This window comes from Rattus rattus, chromosome 11 (assembly GCF_011064425.1).
Source record: "Rattus rattus isolate New Zealand chromosome 11, Rrattus_CSIRO_v1, whole genome shotgun sequence".
NCBI classification, from domain to species: domain Eukaryota; kingdom Metazoa; phylum Chordata; class Mammalia; order Rodentia; family Muridae; genus Rattus; species Rattus rattus.
This window is the reverse complement of record NC_046164.1, coordinates 73,624,458-73,649,694: the sequence shown is the minus strand read 5'-3', so window position 1 is coordinate 73,649,694 and position 25,237 is coordinate 73,624,458. Positions and strand designations below refer to the sequence as shown.

At 48.4% G+C, this 25,237-nt stretch overlaps 1 protein-coding gene across 1 annotated transcript in view; it reads right to left on the bottom strand.

Annotated features, from left to right (window-relative positions):
* The window catches only part of Ascc2 (activating signal cointegrator 1 complex subunit 2), a 44,983-nt gene that overhangs the window by 6,598 nt on the left and 13,148 nt on the right, over positions 1–25,237 (bottom strand). Inside the window, exons 6-15 of the mRNA XM_032916108.1 lie at positions 20,049–20,116; positions 17,773–17,883; positions 16,504–16,616; positions 11,738–11,812; positions 10,382–10,489; positions 10,112–10,180; positions 9,825–9,899; positions 8,290–8,479; positions 6,460–6,674; positions 5,296–5,415 (exon numbers count right to left, since the gene is read on the bottom strand). Coding sequence (XP_032771999.1) covers positions 5,296–5,415; positions 6,460–6,674; positions 8,290–8,479; positions 9,825–9,899; positions 10,112–10,180; positions 10,382–10,489; positions 11,738–11,812; positions 16,504–16,616; positions 17,773–17,883; positions 20,049–20,116 — 1,144 coding nt within the window. The remainder of the gene's footprint in view (positions 1–5,295; positions 5,416–6,459; positions 6,675–8,289; positions 8,480–9,824; positions 9,900–10,111; positions 10,181–10,381; positions 10,490–11,737; positions 11,813–16,503; positions 16,617–17,772; positions 17,884–20,048; positions 20,117–25,237) is intronic.

Sequence of the window (25,237 nt, the reverse complement as noted above, 5' to 3'; positions counted from 1 at the left end):
TGCTTAGCAATGAAATCTGGTTTCTGGAATGTATCGAGGAGAGGGTCCAACAAAACAAGAAGACACAACAGCCATGCAGATTCTGCATAGCCCTTCTAATAACTGGGGTGGGTAGCAGAAGACACACACAGCCATGCAGATTCTGCATAGCCCTTCTAATAACTGGGTGGGTAGCAGAAGACACACACAGCCATGCAGATTCTGCATAGCCCTTCTAATAACTGGGTGGGTAGCAGAAGACACACACAGCCATGCAGATTCTGCATAGCCCTTCTAATAACTGGGTGGGTAGCAGGCATCTGAGTCTGTAGGGCTGTCTGGGCGCCTGGGACAGGTTGGGACTGTAGCCTCAGTGTGGTCAGTAGGGTTTTGCTGCCCCGTGGCAATCTTTATTAAGGGCCTACTATGTGCTAGGTAGCATTCTGAGGCTGAGAAGGGAAGAAATTCAGAAATGGGTAAGATATGTATCAGCTCTCATAGTGGAGCCGTGGGTGAAAGGCACAAATACGCCGAATGGAGGTGGGCCCACGTCTGAGAGAGACTGAAGTGAGCCCTGACTCTGGTGCCCAGCGTGGGTCTGCAGGCAGAAATAAGGAAACTCCATGGCAGGAGAGTATTTATTGTACCAGGAGCCCCACAATGGGACAGAAAGGATGTTGTATTTGATTTAGATCTGAAAAAAACCTTAGGTAAACAGGAATCTTAGCTGGCAATAGTGACTCATGCCTACAATCCTAGCAGGAGAACTGCAAGAGTTAAAGGCAGCCTAGGCTACAGAGATCCCTATCTCAAATACACACAGTCATAGCTGGGCATGGTGGCACATGCCTATGACCCTAGAATGAAGGAAGAGGGTCAGGAGTTCAAGGTTCTCCACAGCTACAGGGCAGCTTTGGTTACAAGAGCCCTTGTCTTAAAACAACTACAAACAAGCAAACACACCACTCCAGGACTGGGACTGTGGATCTGTGACAGTGGCCTTGGCACTGCACTGGCTCTCTTTGCCGGGTTGGGAAGGGGTAAAAAGTGAAAGGGGTCTAAGCTTATCCAGGAAGCTGGTGCATGGCTCAGCTGGGCCAAGGGCTAAGAACCACAAGTGTCCTCATCAACTGGCAGCTGCCTGAGGCTTCTGATTTCTCTCACTCCAGTGAGGCAGTTCTTGTGTGTCGGGTAGTCTCTAGTTAAACGGCTCTTTGCAGAGCCTGATGTAGAAGCTGCCCTCTATGGACCAGACCTAGGCCGTTGGACACAACAGGCAGCAGGGCCAGGGACCCGGGCAGTCTGTCTAGGGCACTGCACTTTGTTCTTGACTAGATCTGCAGCCAAGGAGAGAAAAGAAGTACAAGCAGCTAGGAAAGACCTGTCTGTGGCCAGGCCTCACCCGATTCTAGAAACAGGCAGCAGGGGCTTCAGAGACTGCCTTTGGAATCTTACAAAGCGGCAGTAAGCCCAGGAACACGTCAGCTCTTTTCTCTCCTCATCTACTCACCCCTATTCTGTAAAGCCCAGTGCAAACAGGTCCTTATGGCCTACAGAGACAGCACCCCCCCACACACACCTTTTTTCTAGGTGAGGAAGCAACAGCACTCAGAAAGGCAGAGAGCTGGTCCAGAGTCGTAAGCTTCTAAAGGAAGGGCCAGGTCCCCTGACTCTACATTTACTAAGCTGTGTGATCATAGTAAGTCTCTGGCCATTAAACCATAGTTCTATGCTTGCTGTGGTGGTGCACACCTGCTAGCACTGGCGGGGCCGGGGATGGTTAAGAGCACTGGCTGCTCTTGTAGAAGGCCAGGGTTCAATTCCCACCACTCTAATAGTGTCTCATAGCCATCTATAATAAAAATCACAAGATGGGGGTAGGTGGAGGGTGAGCCCAGCATTAAGGCAGCAGAGTCAGGGGGATTTCTGAGTTTCAGGTCAGCCTGATCTACATAGTGAGCTCCAGGCCAGCCAGGGCTACACAGTGAGACCTTGTCTTAAACCATCGACCCCTGACCCCAAACAGAACCCCTTAGCTCCTGCTTTCTGCACTCATCTCAGGTGGGCTGGGAATGAAGAGAGATGATGCAGGACCTGAGCGCAATGGCGCACTAACCTCACATGCCACCATCGCAGTGCATGGGACACAGGAGGGAGGGGACAAGGTCAGGGCAGCTTTGGCTACTGAGTGAGTTCAAAGGTACCTGAGTTACACGATCTGTAACTCAGAAAAAAGCACAAAAACAAAGAAGACACACAAGACAGACAGGGCCTGCGTTTGCTGCACTCCGCACACTGAGTCGGTTTCCTGTGTTTCCGTTCTGCACGCTAGCGTACTCTCTGACTCTCCAAGAGGCAGACAGTCTGCATAGAACCTTTGTTGAGGGGACTCTTGTTATCGTCCAGGTTTCTACAGAGCAGTTCTAAGGCATTAGAGAACCACGTTATATACACGGCTCCCTTCACTAGCTGTGACATACGGGTGGCAAGGTGCTTGACAGTCAGTCCAAGTGCCCTCTAGTCTGGACATTCTTCTAACAGACTCCATCTTCTTTTTATTATCATTGTGGTTGCTGTTATTATTACTTTTATTTGCTTATTTTGAAACAAAACTTCACGATGTAGCCCAGGCTGGCCTCACGCTCTAAAGCCCGTGTCCCATGTGCTGGGTTGTGAGCCAGACCCAGCTGCTGAGACTCAGGTTAGATCATCCACTTCTACACTCCGTATCAGAGCGCCAAAGGCTGGCCCAGCTCTGCGATGACGCATGAGGAGAGTGTGGAAGCTTCTGGGCAAGTTTTGCTGTTCTCTAAGAAAGAGATAAGGGCTGCAGATGTGGGCCATCGGTAAAGCACTCGCCCGGCATGTGCAAGGCCCTGGATTTGACAAGTGTCACTAAAAACAAATACAGATAAACAAGAATGCAGGTCTGGACTCCCTCTTGGCATTATGGTTTCTAGTAACCAGAGTCCAAATAGCTGAATCTCCCCCATATTCCCCTAAGAACCCCTAAGCCAGAGTCCCAGGAGACAGAAAAGATCCGCCTTGTGCTTGTTACCAAATAAAGACCACAGGGTAAGCAAGCCTCACCTCTGCCCCTCTCTAGCTGTAAGAACAGTGCAGACCCCACTTGTTACCCACGCTGTCAAGCACATTCAACAGAGTCACTGCACATGTGTGTACACAGGTGTGAGGTGTTGTGTGCCACTTAGTTCTCCCCCTGCCACCTGAACGCAGGGCCCTCGCCCTTCTACCTCGCCCTGACCTGGACAGGTTGAACTCCAAGTGCACCTGCTTGTTTGATGATCTGTCTTTCCCACGGTCTCTGCCCTTTGTTGGCAAAGCCAGAGTGCCCTGCTCACCTTGTTTTCCTGGTGCCTCACACAGGATCTCGTGCTAGTAAAGCACTTAATAAATATTTGCTAAGTGGATAAATACTGAACACATGAACGAAGGTTTTGCCTCTTTACAATCCTTGCCCCTGGGCTGCCCAGCAGAGTGGGACTGGTAAACACCCATCATCCAGTCTCTGCTGGCAGCCAGAGTGCTACAGAATTAGGACATAACCTTCAGGACAGCTGGCTGCTTCAGCCCTTCTGATGACCCTGAGGGCTGAGAGCAACCCACTGGCAAATGCTCACAGGTGACCTACGACTGGGTGGGTGGGGATGAGGAGTGACTCAGGCGAATCTACAGATGAACATCAAAGGGAAAACCTACGTCTAGAGATGCTAAGTAATGTGGAGGACCCGGCCAGTTAGGCTCCCTGTGCTTTCTGCTGGTCTTGGAGACCATTTGACCCTTCCACACAGCAGCTACCAGGAGGGATCTGCTGGAGGAGGGGAAGGATCCAGGGAAGCCACACTCTGAGTGATTGGGCAATGTGCCAGGCTTCCTGTCCAGCCAGCCAGATGGCTTCAGGGTGCCCCTGGCCTGCTGAGGGCCTCAGGCACAGCTTCCTCAGGCAGCACACAGCCCCAGGGCACAAGACAGACTGCCCGCTTCCCTTCCTGCACTCTGCTGCCTCTAACACTATGTTGGGGACAGCACAGGCTGCACTTGAGCAGAAGCCCCGAATTTCTGGGTTCTACGAGTCAATGTGGCTAGGGAACTTTGAAGCAGAATGATTAACTCTTCCTGCCCCCATTCTTTACCTGGTTGACATTCTTTCTGCCATCACCATTGATTTCAGTTTCTTCCCAGGAAAAACAGTTCCAAAGCCCAGTACTTTATTCCTTCATTTTTGAGACAGGGTCTCACTTAGATTGAGATGGAACTCACTAGGAAGCCATGAAGCCCTCTCCTTAGTGTCTGAATCAGAGGCAAGAGTGACCATGCCCAGCTTGGGCAACCTTTATAAAATGTCACACTCAAGAGCTCAGGGCACCTTTAGCATGCTCACACTGGCCCTGAAGCCACTGTTCCGGGAAGTTTCCCTCCTGGTGTGCAGAGCCACCGCGACACATCCTTCAGCTCTGTCATTTCCTCAGAGGAGCCTTCCTTTCTGAGCTGACACCTCTAGCATGAGCTGAACAATACAACTTTCACATGGACGTAGGCAGTGTCTGTACTCCCTACTACATACGGCTATAGTTCTAAATTAATCCAGGGCCATAAGCACCGGGCAAATATTTGGTGAATTAATGAATAGGTCATGAATGGACTTTGCAATGCTGAGAAAGCAGGAAGAAGCCAAGCTACAAGTAAAAGAAAGCCTTAAAACAGATTTTGTTCATCTTTGGAAAAAACTTACGACTTTTCTTGTTTTGTCACAGCCTGGAGACACTTAGGTCAAAAAGTGGGTTCTAGGAAGCACTGTCTACACCCACAGAGCTAACAGTCCACATTCAAAGGATAAGAGGGACAAGGGACAGATTTGGCTCTGGCCTTTACCATTACAAGGAGGTGTCTAACAGTCACCCCGCACACGGCTGCACCTGGAGAACGTTGTTAAAGCACCTGCTCTTGTAGGCTGGCAGTGCACAGGGCCAGGCTTCACAGGGACCTGAGGTGCTGGAGAGCTGGCTCGGCAGTTAAGAGCTTGCTGCTCTTGCAGAGGACCCAGGTTCGGTTCCCAGCACCCACATGGCAGCTCACAACTGCCTGTAGTTCCAGTCCTAGGCACTTTTCTGGGTGCATCTATGGGCACATCCATGTAGGGAAAGCATTCATACAAATAAATTTTAAAAACACTAGGAGGAAGAGTGGTGGTATTCTCCTAGTGAAAGACCCACGGGTAGTTCCACTGAGAAGGGCTTGCTTTCTCCCCCACACCTCCAGAACTGGAACGCAGAGCCCATAAACCGCCACACTTACCTCCTGCCCTTGTGCACTCGGCTCAGGTCTACTGAGTCCCTGCTGAACACATCGAACTCATCGTTCTGGAAGACGTTGTGACGCGATGACAACAGGGGTGTGGGGTCCGGCTTTACTTGTCTGGGGGCCACAGCACAGAAATCAACTGAAAAGCCCTGCTGGCTAAGATCTGCCTGTGCCCCTGCCCACTGTGCCTTCCTATCATACTGTTCACTCCATGTTAAAAGCTGCGCCAGGACGGGAGTTAAGTCCTTTAACGGGGAGCCTTTAATTAGGTTCTCCTTAACCTGGCCCTGTCGAGGACCTGCAGCCACACCTCGCCCTCAATTCCCTGCAGACCATGCATACCAGTTTCCCATTTCACAAAAGCCCTCCTCCTCATTGACTGCCCACGATAGTCCTATGAGACAGGAGTTATAGGTCATTCAACCTCTTAATTTTGGGGGTAGTGGCACTTGCTTTTGGTACCAGGGATGCAATGTACAACCTCACATAAACTAAGCCTGTACTCCACCACTGAGCTATACCCTCAGCTCGTAATCTGTCTCCTTCTGTTTCAGCACTGTCATTTGTAAAATGGAACACATACAGGCCGAGGAATATGTCCAAAGGCACAAAGCCAACTTCATTCATTTGGCAAACATCATTAGAAACATCTACCTGGGGGTTGGGGATTTAGCTCAGTGGTAGTGCGCTTGCCTAGGAAGCGCAAGACCCTGGGTTCGGTCCCCAGCTCCGAAAAAAAAAAACCAAAAAAAAAAAAAAAAAAAAAACCATCTACCTGCGTCCTTGTTCTTGCTGTCTCCTGAAGCTTTTGGGATAGCAGTGGCCCAAACCAAGAGGTTCATTGCTGAGAAAGTGAGTGGCTTGGCTGTTCTAATTCAGAATCTGGGAATGTGCTAAGGATGGCACAGGTCTAGAGCTGGGGTGTGTCACTGTCCTCTGCCACACTGCTAGGGTGGTAAATCCTCCTATAGGATCTGGCAGGGACAGGCAGCTGTGTGCTGAGAACCTTGAGGGCCCCAGGTTTGCTTTCTTTAAAGAAGGCACTGGTTCAAACTGTTGGAGACTGCTGTGAAAAAGATGCAAACAGCCCCAGACTAGGCAGGAGCAAGAGGCAGGGGATCTCTGCCTTGAGGACTTCTTCCCATTTGTCTCTCCCACCTTTCTAGGCTTCGGTCCAGCTGACTGAGCTCAGGGGCCAGCCGATCCTCCAGGATGTTGTTGATAACCCGCTCTGAATCATAGTTGTAGTGCTCCAGGCAGGCCAGAATAAAGCCCTCCCCAAGGTCTGGCAGCAGGTCCTTCACTTGGGAGATGAGTGAGTCCAGTTCCACACCACTCACGGCGGGGCCCACGGCAGCTGCTGCACCCATGCACTGCAACAGAGAGCCAGAGTGACACAGGACTGAGCTGGGCGGGAACAGGGGTAAGAGTCTCCAAACAGCGTTGAATTTGGCAGCACAGGCCCTGGCCTTGCCTCTCCCTAGTTGTCGGACTTTTGCCAAGTGACTGAAATCAGCTCTATGCTTTCCTAGCTGAGTTACCTCTGTTTATCTGTTTTGGGGCACTGCACATTCTCTCTCTGAACTGCTTCCTCCTGATGAAATGGACAAAGTGTCACTAACTCAGGGTTATTTTAATGGTTCAATGAAGAGATGCACATTACCCACAGGGAAGAGTGCCTGGCATGCAGAAAGGCCTCCGTCGATAATCATGTGTTAGTGATCAAGGTCTAGCCCAACCCTGCCAAGATGACTGACTAGAAGGACAACAGCAGCTACCAGTGAGGCTGTGTGGAGACACTCCCTTAGGGAACACTCTTCTCAGGAAGGACACGTCATCTCAGATACCGCCCAAGGTGCCTTCATTTTATAAAGCTTTTTTTTTTTTTTTTTTAAAGATTTATTCATTTATTATATATAAGTGCACTGTAGCTGTCTTCAGACACACCAGAAGAGGGCATCAGATCTCTTTACAGATGGTTGTGAGCCACCATGTGGTTGCTGGGAATTGAACTCAGGACCTCTGGAAGAGCAGCCAGTGCTCTTAACCGCTGAGCCATCTCTCCAGCCCTTTATAAAGCTTTTTAAGGAGATTGGAAAGTAAAAACAATAAAGGGCTGGAGACAGACCCAGTGGTAGAATGCCTGCACAGCATTAGCAAGACCCTGGGCTCAACCCAGCACTAGGAAAGTCCCGGTGATCAGGATGATGATAAAGACCTCTGCTGAGGCCCCAAACAGGGAAGAAAGGGGTCTAATGGGAATTAGCATTTGCTAACGAGGTACTAAGGACCAGCTAACTCACATGTGTCCCTATAGCTAGCATCCCCAGGAACCCCAATAACCTACGGAAGCAGGCACTATCTGTACGTCCAGAAAATCAACTCTGTACAGAGTTGTACCACAAGAGAGATGAGACATGCAATTGGCAAGCAGATGGGTTTAGCACCGAGCAGCCTGCCCTGAGACTGTGGTCCCCATGCCTGTACCACACAGGGAGACGCCCTTCCATACAGGCATGGCTGACCTTGGAAAGGCTGGAGAGGCAGCAGCAGATCCAAGGCTTCCCACCATGTTCAGTGGAGCCCTGTGACTCCTAGGAGGTGGGCCAGGCATCCCTCAGCCGTCATGGAAGGAACTCTGCCTTACCCAGGCTGGAGCTAGAGCAGCACAAGCAAAAGCTTCCCTCTTCATTTTACAGAGGGAAACAGGGCTGGGCATGGTACTTCATGCTTGTAATCCCAGCAGTTGGAGGTAAACACTGGAGGATTGCTGGGAATTCAAGGCTAACCTGGACCAAGTAAGATACCTTGTTTCAAAAGGGCTGAGGTCTCTTTTGTACAGAGGTAGGACAAACAGCCCCAGCGCTGAAAGCTGCCAATCCGGAAGGACTCTCTTTCCTAAAGGCAGAACATGTAAGGGAGCATGGCTACGCACCTATCAAGAGGTGGCTAGGAAGTCTAAAGGATCAGGCTCCCCCAGATACATACCTCCTCATCCTCCTCCGAGTTCTCCAGCTGTGATGATGGCATTTCACCGACTGGCTCTGCTGTCATTGTGACTCCGTTATTAGAATCCTTGGCCCTTGATGGGTCTTTAATGTCCTTGATTTTCTGTCTGTCCACCCCTTCCCATGCACTTTCCACAGCCTGTAGGATGTAGGCAGTCCGGGTCTCATCCCTAAGAGGTAGTAGTGTTAAGGGTTCTTGTGCTCAGGACCCGCTTTCCCAGCTCTGGGGTAGTATGACTTCTCGTTCCCTGTCCAGGGTCTGATCACTGGCTTTTCCCAAGCGTCTTCTGGTCTGCCCAGTACAACAACCAAAATACTGCCATGCAGGCCTCGAACTCTAGCACCTGCTGCCCAGCAGAGCAGCTCTGGGGAGAGAGGGTAGGGATTACCATCGGTGTCCTGGACTTTTAGATGATATAACAGCTACTCTTTTCCTCTGATAGTCAAGAGTACTGTCACTGGACTGCCTGTCTTCCACTTTGAGGCTATTTTTAAAGGGCTGAGGGCCTAGAGGGTCCCTGAGGCAGGACTGAACCTGACCCAGCAACAGAAATTGCCCAAAGGCCAGCTCCTCCCTAGCCTCCTTTCTCTCTGCCACTCTGGACACTGGGCCAGAAATCCTAGGTGACCCCCCTTCTCTCTGCTTTTATTCTGAGCCCACAAGATCCATGCAGGGAGGCCTGTAGTAGCCATCTCAGCCTCTGGTGGTCCCACGTTAGTCACTGTCCTCCCAGAGCCAAATGGAGCCTTTTCCGAGTGTAATCAGTCACGTTGCTATGTCACTGTGCCTCTCAGCCTCCCATGCTCCCCAGCACCTGTAGCTTGTAGCCCAAACTTCTTCATATGTGTCACACAAGGGCCCTGAATGTTGATCACACCCAGATCACTTGCCACATCCTCACCTGACTCACCCACACACACACACACACACACACACACGGTCACACATGACACTGAAGGACTCTTCAAAGAGGCAATTCTCTTTGTCCTCCAACCCCTGGGAATGCCCCTGTCCTCAACCTGAGCTTGGGCCAGCTGTTTCCCTCTGATCCCACCCTGAGCTCTGCTATGTGATCTGCAGTCCAGCGTCTTCCTGTGTGACATTTCCTAACTGCCCATTTACCTGTCCTCATCTCCCTCAATAGGGCTCAAGGTTTCTAGAGTACGACATGATCACATGGGCCCAGACCCTCAGAACACACTTGGAGAGGAGGCTTCCCCTTGTTCCTCTATCAGAGCAGGTGCCACTTCCAGGAAGAGGAATTGGGGCCTTGTTAGATTTCCTTTTTGGTTTTTTTTTGTTTGTTTGTTTTGTTTTGTTTTGTTTTTTTCGGAGCTGGGGACCGAACCCAGGGCCTTGCGCTTGCTAGGCAAGCGCTCTACCACTGAGCCAAATCCCCAACCCTGTTAGATTTCTTGATGTGACTATTTGAGGGTTACCTTCTACCCCTCTGGGTCCCAGCATGTCATGTCTGACCTAGTCAAGCCTTGGCCCAGTAGGCTACAGTAGGATACAATGCTGATGAAGCCTGCTGCAGCAAGCTGATGTCTTCAGCTACAGGGAAGAATGAGTCATAGTCTCGGAGGAATCTGTAGGGCAGAGCACAGAAAGGAGGGCCAGGGATGGGACCGTAAGGACAATGTCCTCTGGCAGGTCACCCTGTACTGCTACCCAACCACAGGCTCCAGAGCCTCCGTGTCACGGTAAGTATATATTAGTGGCTCCAGTGAGCAAGGCCTCATGGGACAGAAGGGAAAGACATAGGCCTGTCCCAGAGCTGGTCCCAGCTCAGCCCACTCACCTCTTCTCCTGCAGCAAAGAGCTAAAGATTTGAAGGAATTCTTCAATGAAGCCTTGAATGTTGTCACAGCTAGAAGAGGACGGAGGGACGATGAGTTCATGCAATTTAACGTGAGCTGCGGGTTCCGTGGATGCTCACCCTAACCCTCTGCAGTCTCTTGCTAGTTGAGAAAAGCACATTTCTGGGTTTCCCATTACGTTTGGCAGAGGTAAGGAAGGAGCGAGGAGTGAGGAGAAGGCCCGCTCTATGTAGAGGCTCCCTGGAGCTTACCTGCTCTCTAGAATGGGAAGGAGACAGATCTGGTTCAGGATGGTGTGAAACACCTCCATTAGCTTCTTCTTGGAATGGGAGAGCCTCTGCCACATGTCACCCAGGAGCCTTTGATGGACAGATAGGAGAAGTAGACTAAGAGATGAAAGGTATCACGGGAACTTCTCCCCAGCAGTTACAGGTACTTCCTCAGAGCTGAGGTAGTCCTAAAGGGCACTGATGGGAGCAGCTGACAGAAGCCTGCAGTATGGAGTAGCCAGCTGGGCTAGATCACGTCTCAGTTAAACAGAGGGTCAGGAACAGCACGGTCAGTTACCAGGAGCAACAGCTGAGCTTGCATTTAGGGACCAGCCATTATCTGCTAGGATTTGGGGTGGGGGTTGGGGGCCACTGAATTAATGGACTTGGGAGCCAAGAAGGACTCTCAGAAAATTCTCACAGGATGGTTTATGGCAAGTCAGTGCATCATTAATATTTAAGTCCCTACTTGTGTGGTAGATAGTGATGAACACAGACTACTGGTCGGTGGGCAGAGACTGACATGTTAGGCTGTAACTGGTACATCTATGGCAAACCCTCTTCCAAAAGTCAGGGGACACTGCAGAAGAAGGGGGTGACATACTGCGAGAGCCAGAGGCTGTGGGGGATTACAAGGACACAGCAGGGCATATGAACTCCCAGAGATTGTGACAAAACGCACAGGACATGCACAAACTCAAGCCCGGTCAAATCCTAGTTGAAGGAGAGGTGGGCAGAGCCCACCCCAGCTGAGGAGCTGTTGGGACAGGGAGAGCTGGCTTTCTTTAAAGCTATGGTCCTGGAAGGCTGACCTCACTTCAGTGGAGAGCACACATCTAAGAGTATGTAGGCAGCAGAGATTCGACTTCATAGGTTAAAAAAAAGGGGAAAAAAGGAAAAGAAAAAGGAGGACAGGGTAAGTCAGGAGGGAGAGTAGATCAGGGAGGAGTTGGGGAAGGGGTGAATATGGTCAAAATACATTGTAAGAAATTCTCAAAGAGTTAAATAAAAGTTAAAAAAATAAAGCAAGCAAACAAAAAAAAATCTCTACTTGCCAAAGTGTTTCTTTTTGGGTTTCACACAAGTCATCACAAAGCAGGCATTTAAAAAAAAAAAAAACTTTAAGGGCTGGGGGTGTAGTTCTGTGGCAGAACATATGCTTAGCATGCACAAAGTCCTTAGCACACAAAATAAAAAATAAAACCTCAGGAATTGTGAACCAAACAAACAAACAAACTGGGGCTAGAAGGCCACTAAGTATAGGACTAGGAGCCCAGTACTGGCCTGCCCTCAGGCTTCCCTCCCCACGCAGCACTCCAAGTGTTGTCCCTGCCTCACTTGCTGTCTTCAAGCCTCCTCTTCTTAATTGCAGACTCTATTTCCGGAATCGCCATCTCATAAAAGGAAGCTAGTCTGCAGAAGCAAACACAGTAAAAGGAAGATTGGTTCATAAATACCACATTTTGGTGGAAAATGAAGCCAATCCAAAGGAGCAGAAAGGTTCGTTTAGTCCTCCACAAACCCACAGCGTGTGTTCCTGTGTGTGAAAGCCACAGGGTAACTGCAGGGGCTGTGCTCAGGAAAGCAGCTCACCCCCCGCCCCCACCCCAAGACGGCGTCTTCCATTGTCCTGATGCTCAACAACTAAGTCAGGCTGACTGGCCAGAGAGCTCCGGGATCTTGTCTCCCAGCACTGGTATTAGGGGAAAAGTCATACCACACCACACCACACCACACCACACCACATCACACCACACCACACCACACCCTACACTTTGATATGGTTCTGAAGAGATTAAACTCAGATCCTCACTTTACTGAGTTAATCCACCCCTCCCAGCCCAGCCCAGCCCAGAACCATTTTCTGGGGCTACCCAGGAGCTTTTCTGAGCCTACCTGGGAACAATGTACTGTGCTACTCCAACAGTCTCATGGGAAGTGACCGTAACTTTGCCTATTTTAACAAAGTGACAAGAGGGTCTACACAGGCCTAGGCTTGTGAGACAATGCAATGTATTTACTGAGAACAGGTTAAATATGCTCAGGACTTACATGTATTACACACTGTATTTGTTTTATGAACTAAGCCATATATAACTTTTTAAAAAGATTTAGTTATACGTGTGTGTCTGTCAGCTGGTATGCAGAAATGAGTACAGATGTTAGGCTTTCTACAACTTTTTGTCTGTTTTGGTTTTTGAGACAGGGTCTTACTATGTAGCTCTGGCTGCCCTGGAACTCTCTCTGTAGACCAGGCTGGCCTTGAACTCACAAAGATCGGCCTGCCTCTGCTTCCTGAGTGTTGGGATTAAAGGCTTTGCCACCACCACCACCACCCAGCTGCATTGTAAGTCTTGGTAAAAAGTTACAAGCTAGATGTGGTGGTTGATGCTTGTGAATCTAGCACTTGGGAATTTGAAGCAGGAGGATCATAAGTTGGAAGCCAGCCTGGACTATACAGCAAGACGCTGTCTCAATAGCAAAACAATTAAAAATTATACACACACAGCAGGTCTGGAGAGGTGGCTCGGAAGTTAGAGTACTTGTTGCTCTTCAGAGGACCTGGGTTTGGTTACTAGGACCCATATAGTGATTCACAATGTTTGTAACTCGTTCCAGGAGATCTGATGCCGCCTTCTCTACTCTACAGGCACTAGGCATGCACACGGTGTACATACATGCATACATGCAAAACACACTCATGAACAAAACAAATCTATAATTTCTTCAAAAATCACACACACACATTCTGAGTCCGGCTCAGTTATACTTCCAGTCACTTGGGGAGCCGAGGCAGGAAGATGACTGGAGTCCAAGGCTAGCATGGGTGGGCAGCACAGTGAAGCAGCTGTCCTTTTCCTCTTAACCCTGCAGCACTCCAGGCCTACCCTCTCACTGTGTACTTAGCCACAAGAGTCTTCCTTCCAGGGGCCAGATTTGCTGCTGCACACAGGACATGCTGCCCTGATAAATGACAGAACAGTTCTTTTCTATGGTCTAATTCTTCCTCCAAACACCTTAAGTTTCCCAGAGTCAGGGGTGCACTAAGTGCCTAGTGCCGTGCTGAGCTCATGCAGGTGCTCGGCAAGTGTGTGCTGTCCTCTGGCAGGCTTCCCGCAACGTCTATGTCACTGCAGCCCTGCACATGACAGGGAATAGTTAAGCCAGAAGGAACAAGCCTCACTAGACACTGCATCAGCAGAGGCCGGAGAGGGCTGTGGGGCCCAAGCTGGTTCAACTCCTGCCAGGCTATGCTGTTGGTGGGAGGGTAAAACTAGAACCACCCCCTGTGGAGGGTGATCTGGCAAGATGTGTGAGAATTAAAGACGCACGTGCCATCTGTCCCTGCATTTCTACTTCTAGGAATTAATCCTCAAATATGCTTGCAAAGGTATGAAGTGGTGTGTGTACAATGTTATGTATTTTGAAACAGCAAACAACTGAAAAAAGGAACAAAAAATAAAAAATCTGTTGCTGGTGTCTAGTGCGCCAGATGCACAGGGCGGCTCAGTCACCCTGAAGACACTGAGTCGTCTCCCCAGACACAGCTTTCAACCTTTACAAAGCGGGAGCGGGCTGGGAGGGCAGTTCAGTGGTAGAATTCCTGCTACACACTTATAAAGACCTGGGTTTCATTCCTATCACTGCAAAAGGAGTAATAATAAGCACACCTTCCTGTTCTGTACATTTCTGGAAGATCCCATCCAAACTAATGACAGTGCTGACCTGGGAGGAAAGAACTAGAAAGGGGGAGGAAGACAGTTCCCCAGATATTTTACACTGTTGTCTCTCTGTGTGTGTGTGTGTGTGTGTGTGTGTGTGACACGTGTAAGGGTGCCCTCAGAAGCCAGGAGACCTGGAGCTGGTGTTACAGGCGGTTAGTTGTGAGCCTGAGACATGGGTGCAGGGCAGACAGACCCTGCTCTTTATTGCTGAGTCATCGCTCTTTTGGAGTCTGTCAAAGTGACAGCGCCACTGACTCCTGACCAAGAGCAGACACTGCACACTCGGAGAGGGCATGGCAGAGGAGAGTGGAGCGAGCTCTTTGGATCGTGTGACCACTATCCCAGTGTGTGGGAACTGGGGTTGTGTGGATGTAGCTAGCAAAAGGTTTTCACGTCTGCAGCACAGGCTGGAACAGGTTGGGCAGCTGCAGGCTATAGATGAGTCAAAGGCAGTCACTTCTAAAGTACATCCTTCCTTCCCCATACTCCAAGATGGGTGGGGAATCTTCTGCTTTCACCGTCTCTTGCAGGAAAAAATCTGCTCTTCCAGAGCTTCCTCCCTCAGAGGCCATCTGTGCTTATTGGGGGAGATGCTTGGACAAAATGAGAAAACTGCTTAAAGTAAATGAAAATAGGCAGAGTATAAAATGCTGAGAACAATGTAATTCCTGAGGGTGATTTCAATTTCTGGCTTTCTATCTTTTTTACATTTCCACATGCTCTCTTATTATTAAAAATACATTTTCTCCCCGAAGTGGACAGCTACAGTCCTATCCCAAGCTCGCTCTGATCTGGAAAATGCTGGTCAGCACTTTATTCTAATGAGCCCAGGGAAGCTGATCGACTCGAATGTCTGATTCCCACAAGCAGAGGCAACCACAGAGGAGTCAGTCAGAGGATCAGCTGCCATCGCTGGCACGTGTCAGAGCTAGATACATGCTTTGTTGAATGGGGAGGGTAAATGGCAGAAGGGATGGATATATGGAGGGTAAATGGAGTTGGACTGCTCCCAGAAGCTGCTGCAAATGGCTGGGGGTTGCCTGGCAAGAGTGACAGGTACAGGCCACTGGATATAGGCCAGCACTTTTGTTACCAGGCAATGAGCAGGCTGCTGGTGCTTTCGCCCTAGCCTGGGAAAGCCCAAGCCCATGCCTTCCACCTTCTCACTGCACGGAAAGATCTCATGATGCTAAGAGGGCAAAGGGTCCCTTGCCATAGGTTCTTCTGAGCTCTTGTCCATATCAGCACGCTGGCTCTTCACTAGGACTCTCTGGACTGATGCCTGCTATGGTGTCCAGTGCATACGAGTAAACGCCCTATCTCGCCAGCATTCCACAACTCTCCACAACCTGTCACTAAATAGTAAAACCCAACTCCTTTTTCTGGAGTCCTGAACCAATTTATCAGGCTACATTCCACTCCCTGATTCTCTCTGAAACAGTCTGGGTGTTTGGTTTTGTTGTTGATTGTTTGTTTATTTTCAGACAGGATCTTTTTATATAGCCTTGGAGATCTTGGAACTCTCTATGTAGACTATGGCCTCAAACTTACTGAGATCTGCCTGCCTCTCCCTCCCAAGTGCTGGGACTAAAGGCATGTGCTACCACACCTGGCAGTTAGTTAGTCTGGGCTTTTTGTACATTTCATATCTGCTTCAACACCCTTCCTGTTACCAGAATCTTTTTTGTCTTGAACATTTGGGTCTTTCTTCTTTACCTTAGCATTTAACTAGTTATGCTGACTGGGACTCAGGTGACTCTGGCCTTAGCTTCCTGAGGAGCTGGGATGGAGAACCAGCCAGTGCACCAAGCTTCCTGCTTATTGTTTAAGGCTGGTTTTAGAAGTCATTCTCCTTTTGCACACCCCTGCACCAAAGAAACACCTCTGTGGTTTCATTATGCTGGTTCTTACTGGCTGTCACTGTGTCCCCCGATAAGACACACAAAACAAACAAGGCAGACTTGAAACTGTCGTCTTGCCGTGGTTTTTTTCCTCCCTTATCCCATTCTTAGCTACAATTGGGAGGGCACTTCTCAGCAGAAGTTTTACTTAAGTTTCCCATTGTGTCTCCAGGCTGGGGGATGGGCAGGTATATTCTTACAATGATTTATTCATTTTAACTATATGTGTGTTGGTATTTTGCCTGCATGTGTGTCTGACTGAGGGTGTCAGGTCCTCTGGAACTGAGGTTACAGACAGCTGTGAGCTGCCATGTGGGTGCTGGGAATTGAACCTGGGTCCTTTGCAAGAGCAGCAAGTGCTCTTAACTACTGGGCTGTCTCTCCAGCCCTGATCTGGTATAGTCTAAGGGCCACATCAATATGTATTTGAGTGATGTATGGATCAGAGCCCTTACTTTAACCTTTAGTCCCACTGTACCTGTAACAAAAGTCATGTTTCTGGAAGGTTTGGCAGGCCAAAGGGAAGATGTCCAGAAAGGCCCAGAGTGTGGTGGAGGTGTCACACAGGTAGAGAACAATGTCCTTTAATTCCTGTTATCAAAAGAAGACATAGTATTACTCTTTCTAGCCCCACAGACAGTTCTGCAGAGGGTCTGAATCATAAGTGACAAAGCTAGAGTTCCCAGCAGGCAGGAAGTTGCTTGAGAGGAACAGGGCAGTGGAGGCAGCCAAACGGTCCATCTCTGGGAGGGTAACCTGGGCCACCTACTCATTCTAAGTCTCAGAGTTTGCTATTGTAGCTTAGTGGCCTATATTCAATGATAGCTAAGGTCACCTGATATAGTCTCTTCTACCTGTAGGAAAATGAACCCTGAGTCTGAACACTGGGCTCAGGGAGAGATCACGCAGCCACACAAGCTCACCACTCCTTGCTCCCATTTTAAAGAGAGTTCACAGAACATAAAGTGTTTGCTTATCCACTTTGCTGATTTCCACACCAACTTGAAGGAGGAGGTTGGATGGCTCCTGGGCTCCCCGTGTTACAGGTTACAGAGTGCTAGGATGATCTGCTCCCTCAGCTGCTGGCATGGATGCTTCTGAAACACTTGCTCAATGGATATTTTCCAAGACAGTAACTCGCACTTGCCTCATTCCAGCTGTCTGCAGTGATTAACACAGCACCCAGGCCCCTTAAATGTCCACTTCCTGTATGTCATTCTCAGTAGAGTTCTAAGTGCCATCAGATGGGTACCATGTCTGCTTCTGCTTGCTGCTTTATACCCCAGCTCAGCACAGGGCCTGGCATACATTGGAGATCCTTCAGTACAGATTCACAGAACCAATGATTGGTCCAAGGAATGAGCCTGCTGAGCAGAACTGAGGACTAGACCCAGTTCTCAAATCCTCATGCCTTGCTCTTTTTGGTGCTCCATAAAGGTTTCCCAGGGAGGAACAAAACCTACCAAAAAGGGGTTGGGGATTTAGCTCAGTGGTAGAGCGCTTGCCTAGGAAGCGCAAGGCCCTGGGTTCGGTCCCCAGCTCCGGAAAAAAAAAAAAACAAAAAAAAAAAACCTACCAAAAAGCCTCTTAGCCCACAGGACAGGAAGAAACACAGATTAAATCCAAGGCAGAGGTCAGGGGAGGGGAGGAAATGCTGTTCTTATAGGACTGACGATCTTCTCAACCCAGGGCAGCCAGGCTTTGGCTGAAGGTCCCAGCAAGAAGCCGGGTTCAGGGGCAACCTTACCAAGAGAGGCATGTCACTGGGCGTCAACCGAGCCCTCTCCCCGAGTTTCTGGGGTATGGTGTTTGTTCCGTCCCCTTGCAAACCACAGTGCTGGAGGATATTGCTGAAGACCTAAGAAAAGCAAAAAGGGCTTTCATCCACATTCTACTGGACAAGCACCGAGGATCCCACCCCACAACTAGAGACATGTGACCCAAGATCCGCCTTAGAACCTAGAGACAGAGCATCCAATGGGATAGTGGGCAGGATTAAATGTAAACCATGTAGGGCTGAGGGTGTGGCTCAGTGACAGACTGCAGGCCAAGCACATGTAAGGCCCTGGTCCCAGGTTGGGTGTGGTTCTGCATACCTTTAATCCTAGCACTCAGAAGGTAGAGGTATGTGAATCTCTGAGTTCAAAGTCAGCCTGGCCTACACAGCCTGTTCTAGGCCACAGTGAGAGCCTGTCTAAAAGCAAAACCCTGAGTTCCATTTTTAGTAACCATACATACATATAAAATCTAAACTCTCAAGAATCCTCCATCTATGATTTGACTGGATAGACTCAGCAAATATATAATATCTGAGAAATACCTTCAACAATATTTAAGAGATTTTTTTAGATTCCTTTGTAGGTGATTAGAGGATAATTTTTATATATGTGTGGATGTCTGTGTATACATATACACTCTATCTATCTATCTATCTATCTATCTATCTATCTATCTATCTATCTATAGTTTGTTTTGTTTTGAGTAGGGTCTCATGTAAGTCAGGATGCCTTTGATCTCACAAAAAAGACAAGGATGACCAATTTGAACTCCTAATCTTCCTGTCTCTACTTCCCAAATTTAGAAACTATAGACAAGAGCTATCACACTCAGCGATTATGGGAATTTTGTTAAAACAAAAGACAAACTAACAGACTCAAGGGTTGGAGAGATGGCTTAGTGGTTAAGAGCTCTGACTGCCCTTCCAGAGGTCTTGAGTTCAATTCCCAGCAACCACATGGTGGCTCACAACCATCTGAATGGGATCTGATGCCCTCTTCTGGTGTGTCTGAAGACAGCTACAGTGTACTCATATACACTGAATAAATAATATAAAAAAAACAAACAAAAAAACCAGGGGTTGGGGATTTAGCTCAGTGGTAGAGCGCTTGCCTAGCAAGCTCAAGGCCCTGGGTTCAGTTCCCAGCTCGGAAAAAAAAAAAAAAAAAAAAAAAAACAGACTCAAATAGAATCTGTCATAAGATCAAGCAAGACTGAATTGGCAGTATTGTCTGTCTTCCTCCCCTTCTTTTTACTTATTTGTGTGTGTGTTTACAGGCAGGGAAAACTTGCATGTGTGAAAGTCAGGGGACAACTTGTGGGAGCCCATTGCCTCTTTCCACTATGTGGGTTCTGGGGATCAATCAGGTACTAGGCTTGGTGGCAGGCATTTTGACATATTAAGTCATCTTGCCAGGGCATATGATTTTGATTTTTGTAATTAAAATCTTAATTTTGAAGCTGGGCATGGTGGCATATACCTTTAATACTAGCACTTGGGAGGGTTGTGAGTTTGAGGCCAGCCTGGTCACAGAGTGAGTTCCAGTTCAGCCAGGATTACACTGAAAAACCCTATCTCAAAAACAAACAAACAAACAAACAAACAAAAAACCCAAAGCAAAACCACCCCCATCCCTGACACACACACAAAACAAACACCAAAAACAAACCAAAAATTTATTTTTGTCTTTTTGAGATCGGGTCTCACTCTGTAGCCTTGGCTGGCCTGGGAACTCAGGACAATCTCCTGCCTTAGCCCCCAGAGCTGGGACTGCAGTATGAGCCTCCACGCCCAGCTCCTTTCAGCTTTTGAACATTTCCCTTATTTTCTACAATACACATTAATCTTTCACAAAATGGCTTTATAAACCCTCACAGCTCCAATGTGAGAAATGCAGGTCTCTGAAAGGAGTAACTGTGGCCGCTGGAAAAGGAGACAAAATACAAACCGAATCCTTTTGTACGAGGCCAGATAATCCTCAGATGTCAGACTTGTTCAAGAGTGGTGCCGGGTGAATTGAAAGGCAGCCAAGGGTAGGACAAAGACCGTCTGGGGGATGAGCTCTCCCTGCCCCCACCTCGCCTGTTCCCTCCCCGTCTTCCCGCACGCGTCAGTAGGGAATGCCCTACACTGTGCTACACTTCAAGGTGAGGCTGAGAGAGGAACGGAAAGCAAACATTTCTCCCAGGTTCCCCGAGAAAGATCCAGAGACTTTGCTCTCCCCAGGGCAGGGTAAGAGAAGGTACCTGAAGTATGGTGGGAATGGTCTCATCCAGGTCATTATAGTAGCTTGGCTGCTGGGTAAATATGTTTCCTAGAAAGAGCAGAGAAAGAGAAAAAGTGGGAGAGGTCAAGAGGTCAAGGATGGAGAGGACATATTAAAATTGGTTATTAGTATGACCTTTCTCCCCTCCTAAGCCTGCCTGTGGGGAGGAGCTAGGATGAGTCTTGGTCTCAGGCCCAGCTGGTTCTGAGCTTTGTCCTCACTGAGAAACTTCCCAGGGCTGAGAAAGGAGGTTACTCAGTACCATTTAACTTTTTAAGTACCTTTGAATTACGTAAAACAATCAGCAGCCCTGTCAAACCAGCTACTCCTGATGTCCTCAGGGAGTGACCAAACTTGGGCACCATGCCTCTCCTATGATAGCACTAGTTGTGGAATTAGGACTTGCATTATGCAGGAAATTTAGGAACTATGATTCCCTTATTCAATAAACCTACAATAACTCATGATTCTTGCCAAGCCACACCTCAAAGAACGTGAGGAGACACCAGGGGAAATGTCTCTGGGAATCCCAATCCACCCTCCTGCCAACCAGAGGCAGGAACGAGGCATGGAGACGGACGTGGCACGTTGGTAGCTGTTGGGTTCCAATGAAGCCCATCTCTGACGTTCACTACTCTCTACCTGCTGCTGCATGTGCCTCCTTACGTCATATGGTAGCTAGGACAGAACCCAGTGTTTCTCTGTCCTAATGGCAAGGGAGGAAGACCAGGGGAAGAGCCATAGCTGATGGTCACGAAGATGAGAAATGCCAGGAGCTTAAGGCCTGAGATACCTCATCTCACCATAATCTGTGCCTCTCAGGCTGGTGGCCAGCTTTGAGCCCCCACCTGTAAAGCGGTCTGGTTTCTATGTAAGTACCAGACAATGTTTACATTTCAGTCCTGTTTGAGAAGGGCAAAGAGTATGTATAGCCAAGAGTAAGACAAAGTAACCGTCTAGGAGAGAGGAGTCTTTCTCTCTGCCTTTGTCTGCTTCTCTCTTGCAGTGTATGTGAGGGCCAGAGCATACTATACCGACAACCCTGCAGCCCTAGTCCAGTTCCAGGGAAGGGAAACATGAAGGGATAAAATGCCAGGTGAGGCTGATGAGTTAGCAAGTAGCTGAGCTTTTCATCAGCACAGTCCCAGAGGCCATTTACTCCTTGATTTCAAAAAACCGAGTTTTTCTAGCCCCGCCTCCTTAGCTCAATGCCCTACCTCCCTGTAATCGATGAAGGTGTGCCTGGACCACGTACACCATTCTCCTCCACAGAGGCAAGGCATGTTCTGACCCTACAGGGCCAGCCTGAACAGACTTTGATACAAAAAGTCTAAGAAGTCCAGCTCTACTGGCACCCAAGACCACCCAGATTCCACACCCTGCATCAGAGCCTCCCTGGGAGCTAGTCAGAAACATCCTTAACCTCAGACAACACTTCTGCCTGAAATGACCTCCCAGAGTTGATCCTATCTTAAGACATGTGTCACCTCCTCTAGGCACTCCCAGGGCTGTGGGATATCCCCCTTGCCACCCTGACCATCCAGAATGAGACAGACATTCCCTACCAGAAAAATACTTTTTTCAAGCATCAAGATAACTCAAATTTCTTTCTCCTTTGGTTTTTCAAAACAAGGTTTCTCTGTGTAACAGAGCCCTGGCTGTCTTAAAACCTGCTTGTAGACCAGGCTGGCCTCAAACTCACAAATCTACCTGCCTCTGCCTTCCAAGCGCTGGGATCAATGGTGTGTGCCACCACTTCTGGCAAGATAACTCAAATTTTACAATCCAAAGATCCTTGGGGTCTTCAGAGTCTCTTTTCTTTATCTGATTTCAATGAGAATGAAGATCTCCTTTGCTTTTGATCAAAAAAACAACAACAAAAACCCCAAACACACACACACACACACACACACACACACACACACACACACACACACACACACACACACAAAAGACTGAGGTGCATTGATTCACAGGAAATCAATAAAAAGTTAAAAAAAAAAAAAAACCCAAAAAACACTGAGGCCAGAGAGATGGTTCATGGGTTAAGAGCATTGGTTGCTCTTCCAGAAGACCTGGGTTAGCATCTCAGGACCCATCTAGTGTCTAATAACCACGTGTAGCTCTAGTACTAGGGCATCTGATGACCGCTTCTGTCCTTTGCAGGCATTGCATGAACATGTGCACACATACATGCAGGCAAATCACCACACACATATAAAGAAATAAATAAAAGTTGAAAACTGCTTGTTATCTTTAGGCCAATTTATCTTAAGAATTAGTACAGAGGTAAGGAAGAAGCAGGGCATTCTCAGGCTCCCTCTTCCCTGACAAGCCAGGGTGAGCAGGAGACATGGCCACACACATCACCAACCTATGAAGGATCCAGGGCCTCATTCTCTCCTGATGTGCAAAAAGCTTGAGAGAGACTGACTGAGGAGCCCTGCTGACTGCTGACAGCCAATGCCAACCTGCCACTTTATTAAATTGGAGAGAGAAAGGGCCATGCTTGTCCCCACAGGGCAGCTCACCCTCTCTCATCTTTTCTTCCTCATCATTCTTACAAGTAATTGCTTTGCCACAGTGTCTTTGTGGTACTGGAAGTGGAAGCTGCCCTTGTGCCTTCCATTCAAGGACTGACAAGAGATGCTCTGAGAGAGAAAGAAAGAGAAGCGCCTCTGTGGGCTACTTTACATCTGCCGCCACACACAGGCTCCAGGTGCCTGGTCTTTATCTTGTTTTGGATCAACCACCTTCTAGGAGCCAAAACTGAGAATCTCTTAGTAAGTCAGTTTAGAATCCTCGACCTGGTGATCCGAGAATAGTTTTAAAAGTACGTGGAGCTAGGCACAGTGGTGTACACCTAATGCCCCAGCATTTGGGAGGCAGAGGCAGAAGGAGCCTATGTTCAAGTCTAAGCCCAGCTAGGACTTTGTAGCAACTTCTAGGCTGATCTTGGCTACACAGTAAGACCAGTCCCAAAACAAAACAAGTCCCCCAAAACATAAGAAAAGCCAGGCTCGACGGCCCACATCTGTGATGTCAGCCCGTGAGGCAGAGGCAGAAAGCTCCAGCCTGGGCTTCACATCATTAATAAGGGAAAGTCATGGTGTGCTGTGCTGCTGCAAGCTAGAGGAACTTGAGAAGAGGGCTCTCAACTGAGAAAATGCCCACCAGAACGGCCTGTATGTAGGCAACTCACAGGACACTCATTCTTGATTGATGCAGGGGGATCCAGGCAATTGTAGGTGGTATAACCCCTAAGCAGGGGGTCTTGGATGGTGTAAGAAAGCAGGCAGAGCAAGCATGGAGGAGCAAGCCAGCTACTCCTCACAGCAATTCTGTACCAACACAGCCTCAAAGGTGTCCTTGCTTCTGACTCACAACGTACACTACCAAGTCCTGAAGGCCATGTTTCCTGCCTTATCTCTCTCTCTCTCTCTCTCTCTCTCTCTCTCTCTCTCTCTCTCTCTCTCTCTCTCTCACACACACACACACACACACACACACACACACATCTCTTCATTTTCTCCAAAACTGTTGTTTCCTCTACAATCTGCTACATCATCCTTTTCTGCTCCAGGTCCCCCAGGTCCTTGCCTTACTCCCACTATGTGTCTAGTTCCAATTGCTGCCTTAGTAGATTAGCCTTGTCACCTGATGGCTCCTCACCCTGCTCCAAGCTCCTAGAGGCTCTGCAGCCTCATCACAGTAAGGGCTCGCACTTGCCAAGTGCCTGTGTCCTGCCAGGCCGTGTTAAGTGTGTTGTGTTGCTCACTTTTCCCTATTCAACCACACACCCCTCAAAGAAGGTGGACCATCAACCTTTTCTTTCTCTAAAATTGAGGCTTTGAAAGGCTCACTGACCTGGTGAAGCTGAGATACCCTAACAGAGAGCTGCGTGTGAGATAGGGAGTCAAGTCATCTTCACACTGGGTAATGCCACTCCTCAGAAAGCTGAATGGAGCCTTTCCAGCCTCTCCCTGGCTCCTGACGCTGCTCTCTTGTAACCTTCCACTCTACCCAGACTGGCCTGGTAACTGTTTTCCTAACTTCCTATGCCTTCTGCTGCTGACTCACCTCACCCTCTAAGTCCATAGTGAGTTTACACTGCTCCTCTGGGAAAATAAACAAGATTTCCCACACACGGGCAATAATCAGACTCAAACAAGAAACCGAGATGCTTTGATGAAACTGACAGGTGAAAATTTCACATGTATTATGACCTCATGTATTTAAAACATATACAAGGAAATGACCTGAAGTGAATAATAAATCAATAATAGACTCAAAGCATCTACTAACGGTCTTCCTGCTTCTTCACTCTTTCCTGTGGGTTGCGGATGCAGCTCTTAAGAGTGCTTGCCTAGCTGGATCTGATTTGAGGCCAGCCTGGTCTACAGAGTGAGTTCCAGGGTAGACAGGCATACACAGAGAAACTCTGCTCAAAAAACAAAAACAAAACAAACCTCTCAAAAACCAGTTATAGATTTCTACAGTTACATATAAAATTTAGATTGTTATAAGTGGCTTTATATATACAAATACCTATTTGTATTTGTTTTATATTCTTATAAAGTCATATACAAACTTTATATACAACTGTATACATGTGTATATAAATTCAGTTAGGAGAAAAGAGAAGGATGGGAGAGGGGGGGCTATCTTGTTTGGGTTTTGTTTTTAAAGCCAAGATCTACTATGTAGAGTAGGCTAGACTTAAATTCATGAGCCTCTCTTACTTTAGACTCCCCAAGGGCTAGGCCCTACAGTCTGAGGGTGGGGAAGCCAGCAGGAGTGCTCACATGAACACCGCCCGGCTGCAGACCCAATCCTATGAACTACAATTCAAGAAGAAATCAGCTGAGGCATTCGCTCTGCAGCAACCCCACCACTTTCCCTTCTGAGCAAGTCTTCCAGCCCACTTTTGCCTTAGGAAATCCAACTTAATGTCTCCTCTTTCCACAGCTACAGAGCCTCCAAAGTAAGGCCCCACCCACTCTCAGCAATGCTGACTGTGTGCTATACTGGAGGGAGCCCTGGGGCAGGGAGCAGAAAGAGCAAGAGTTCCAGGGTCAATTCTTCACAGCTGTTAAGTTCCAGATTGGCTACCTGACTAGTACAGGCTTGCAGTCAGGTCCCTTAAAATTCAACCTGCTTTTTATCTGT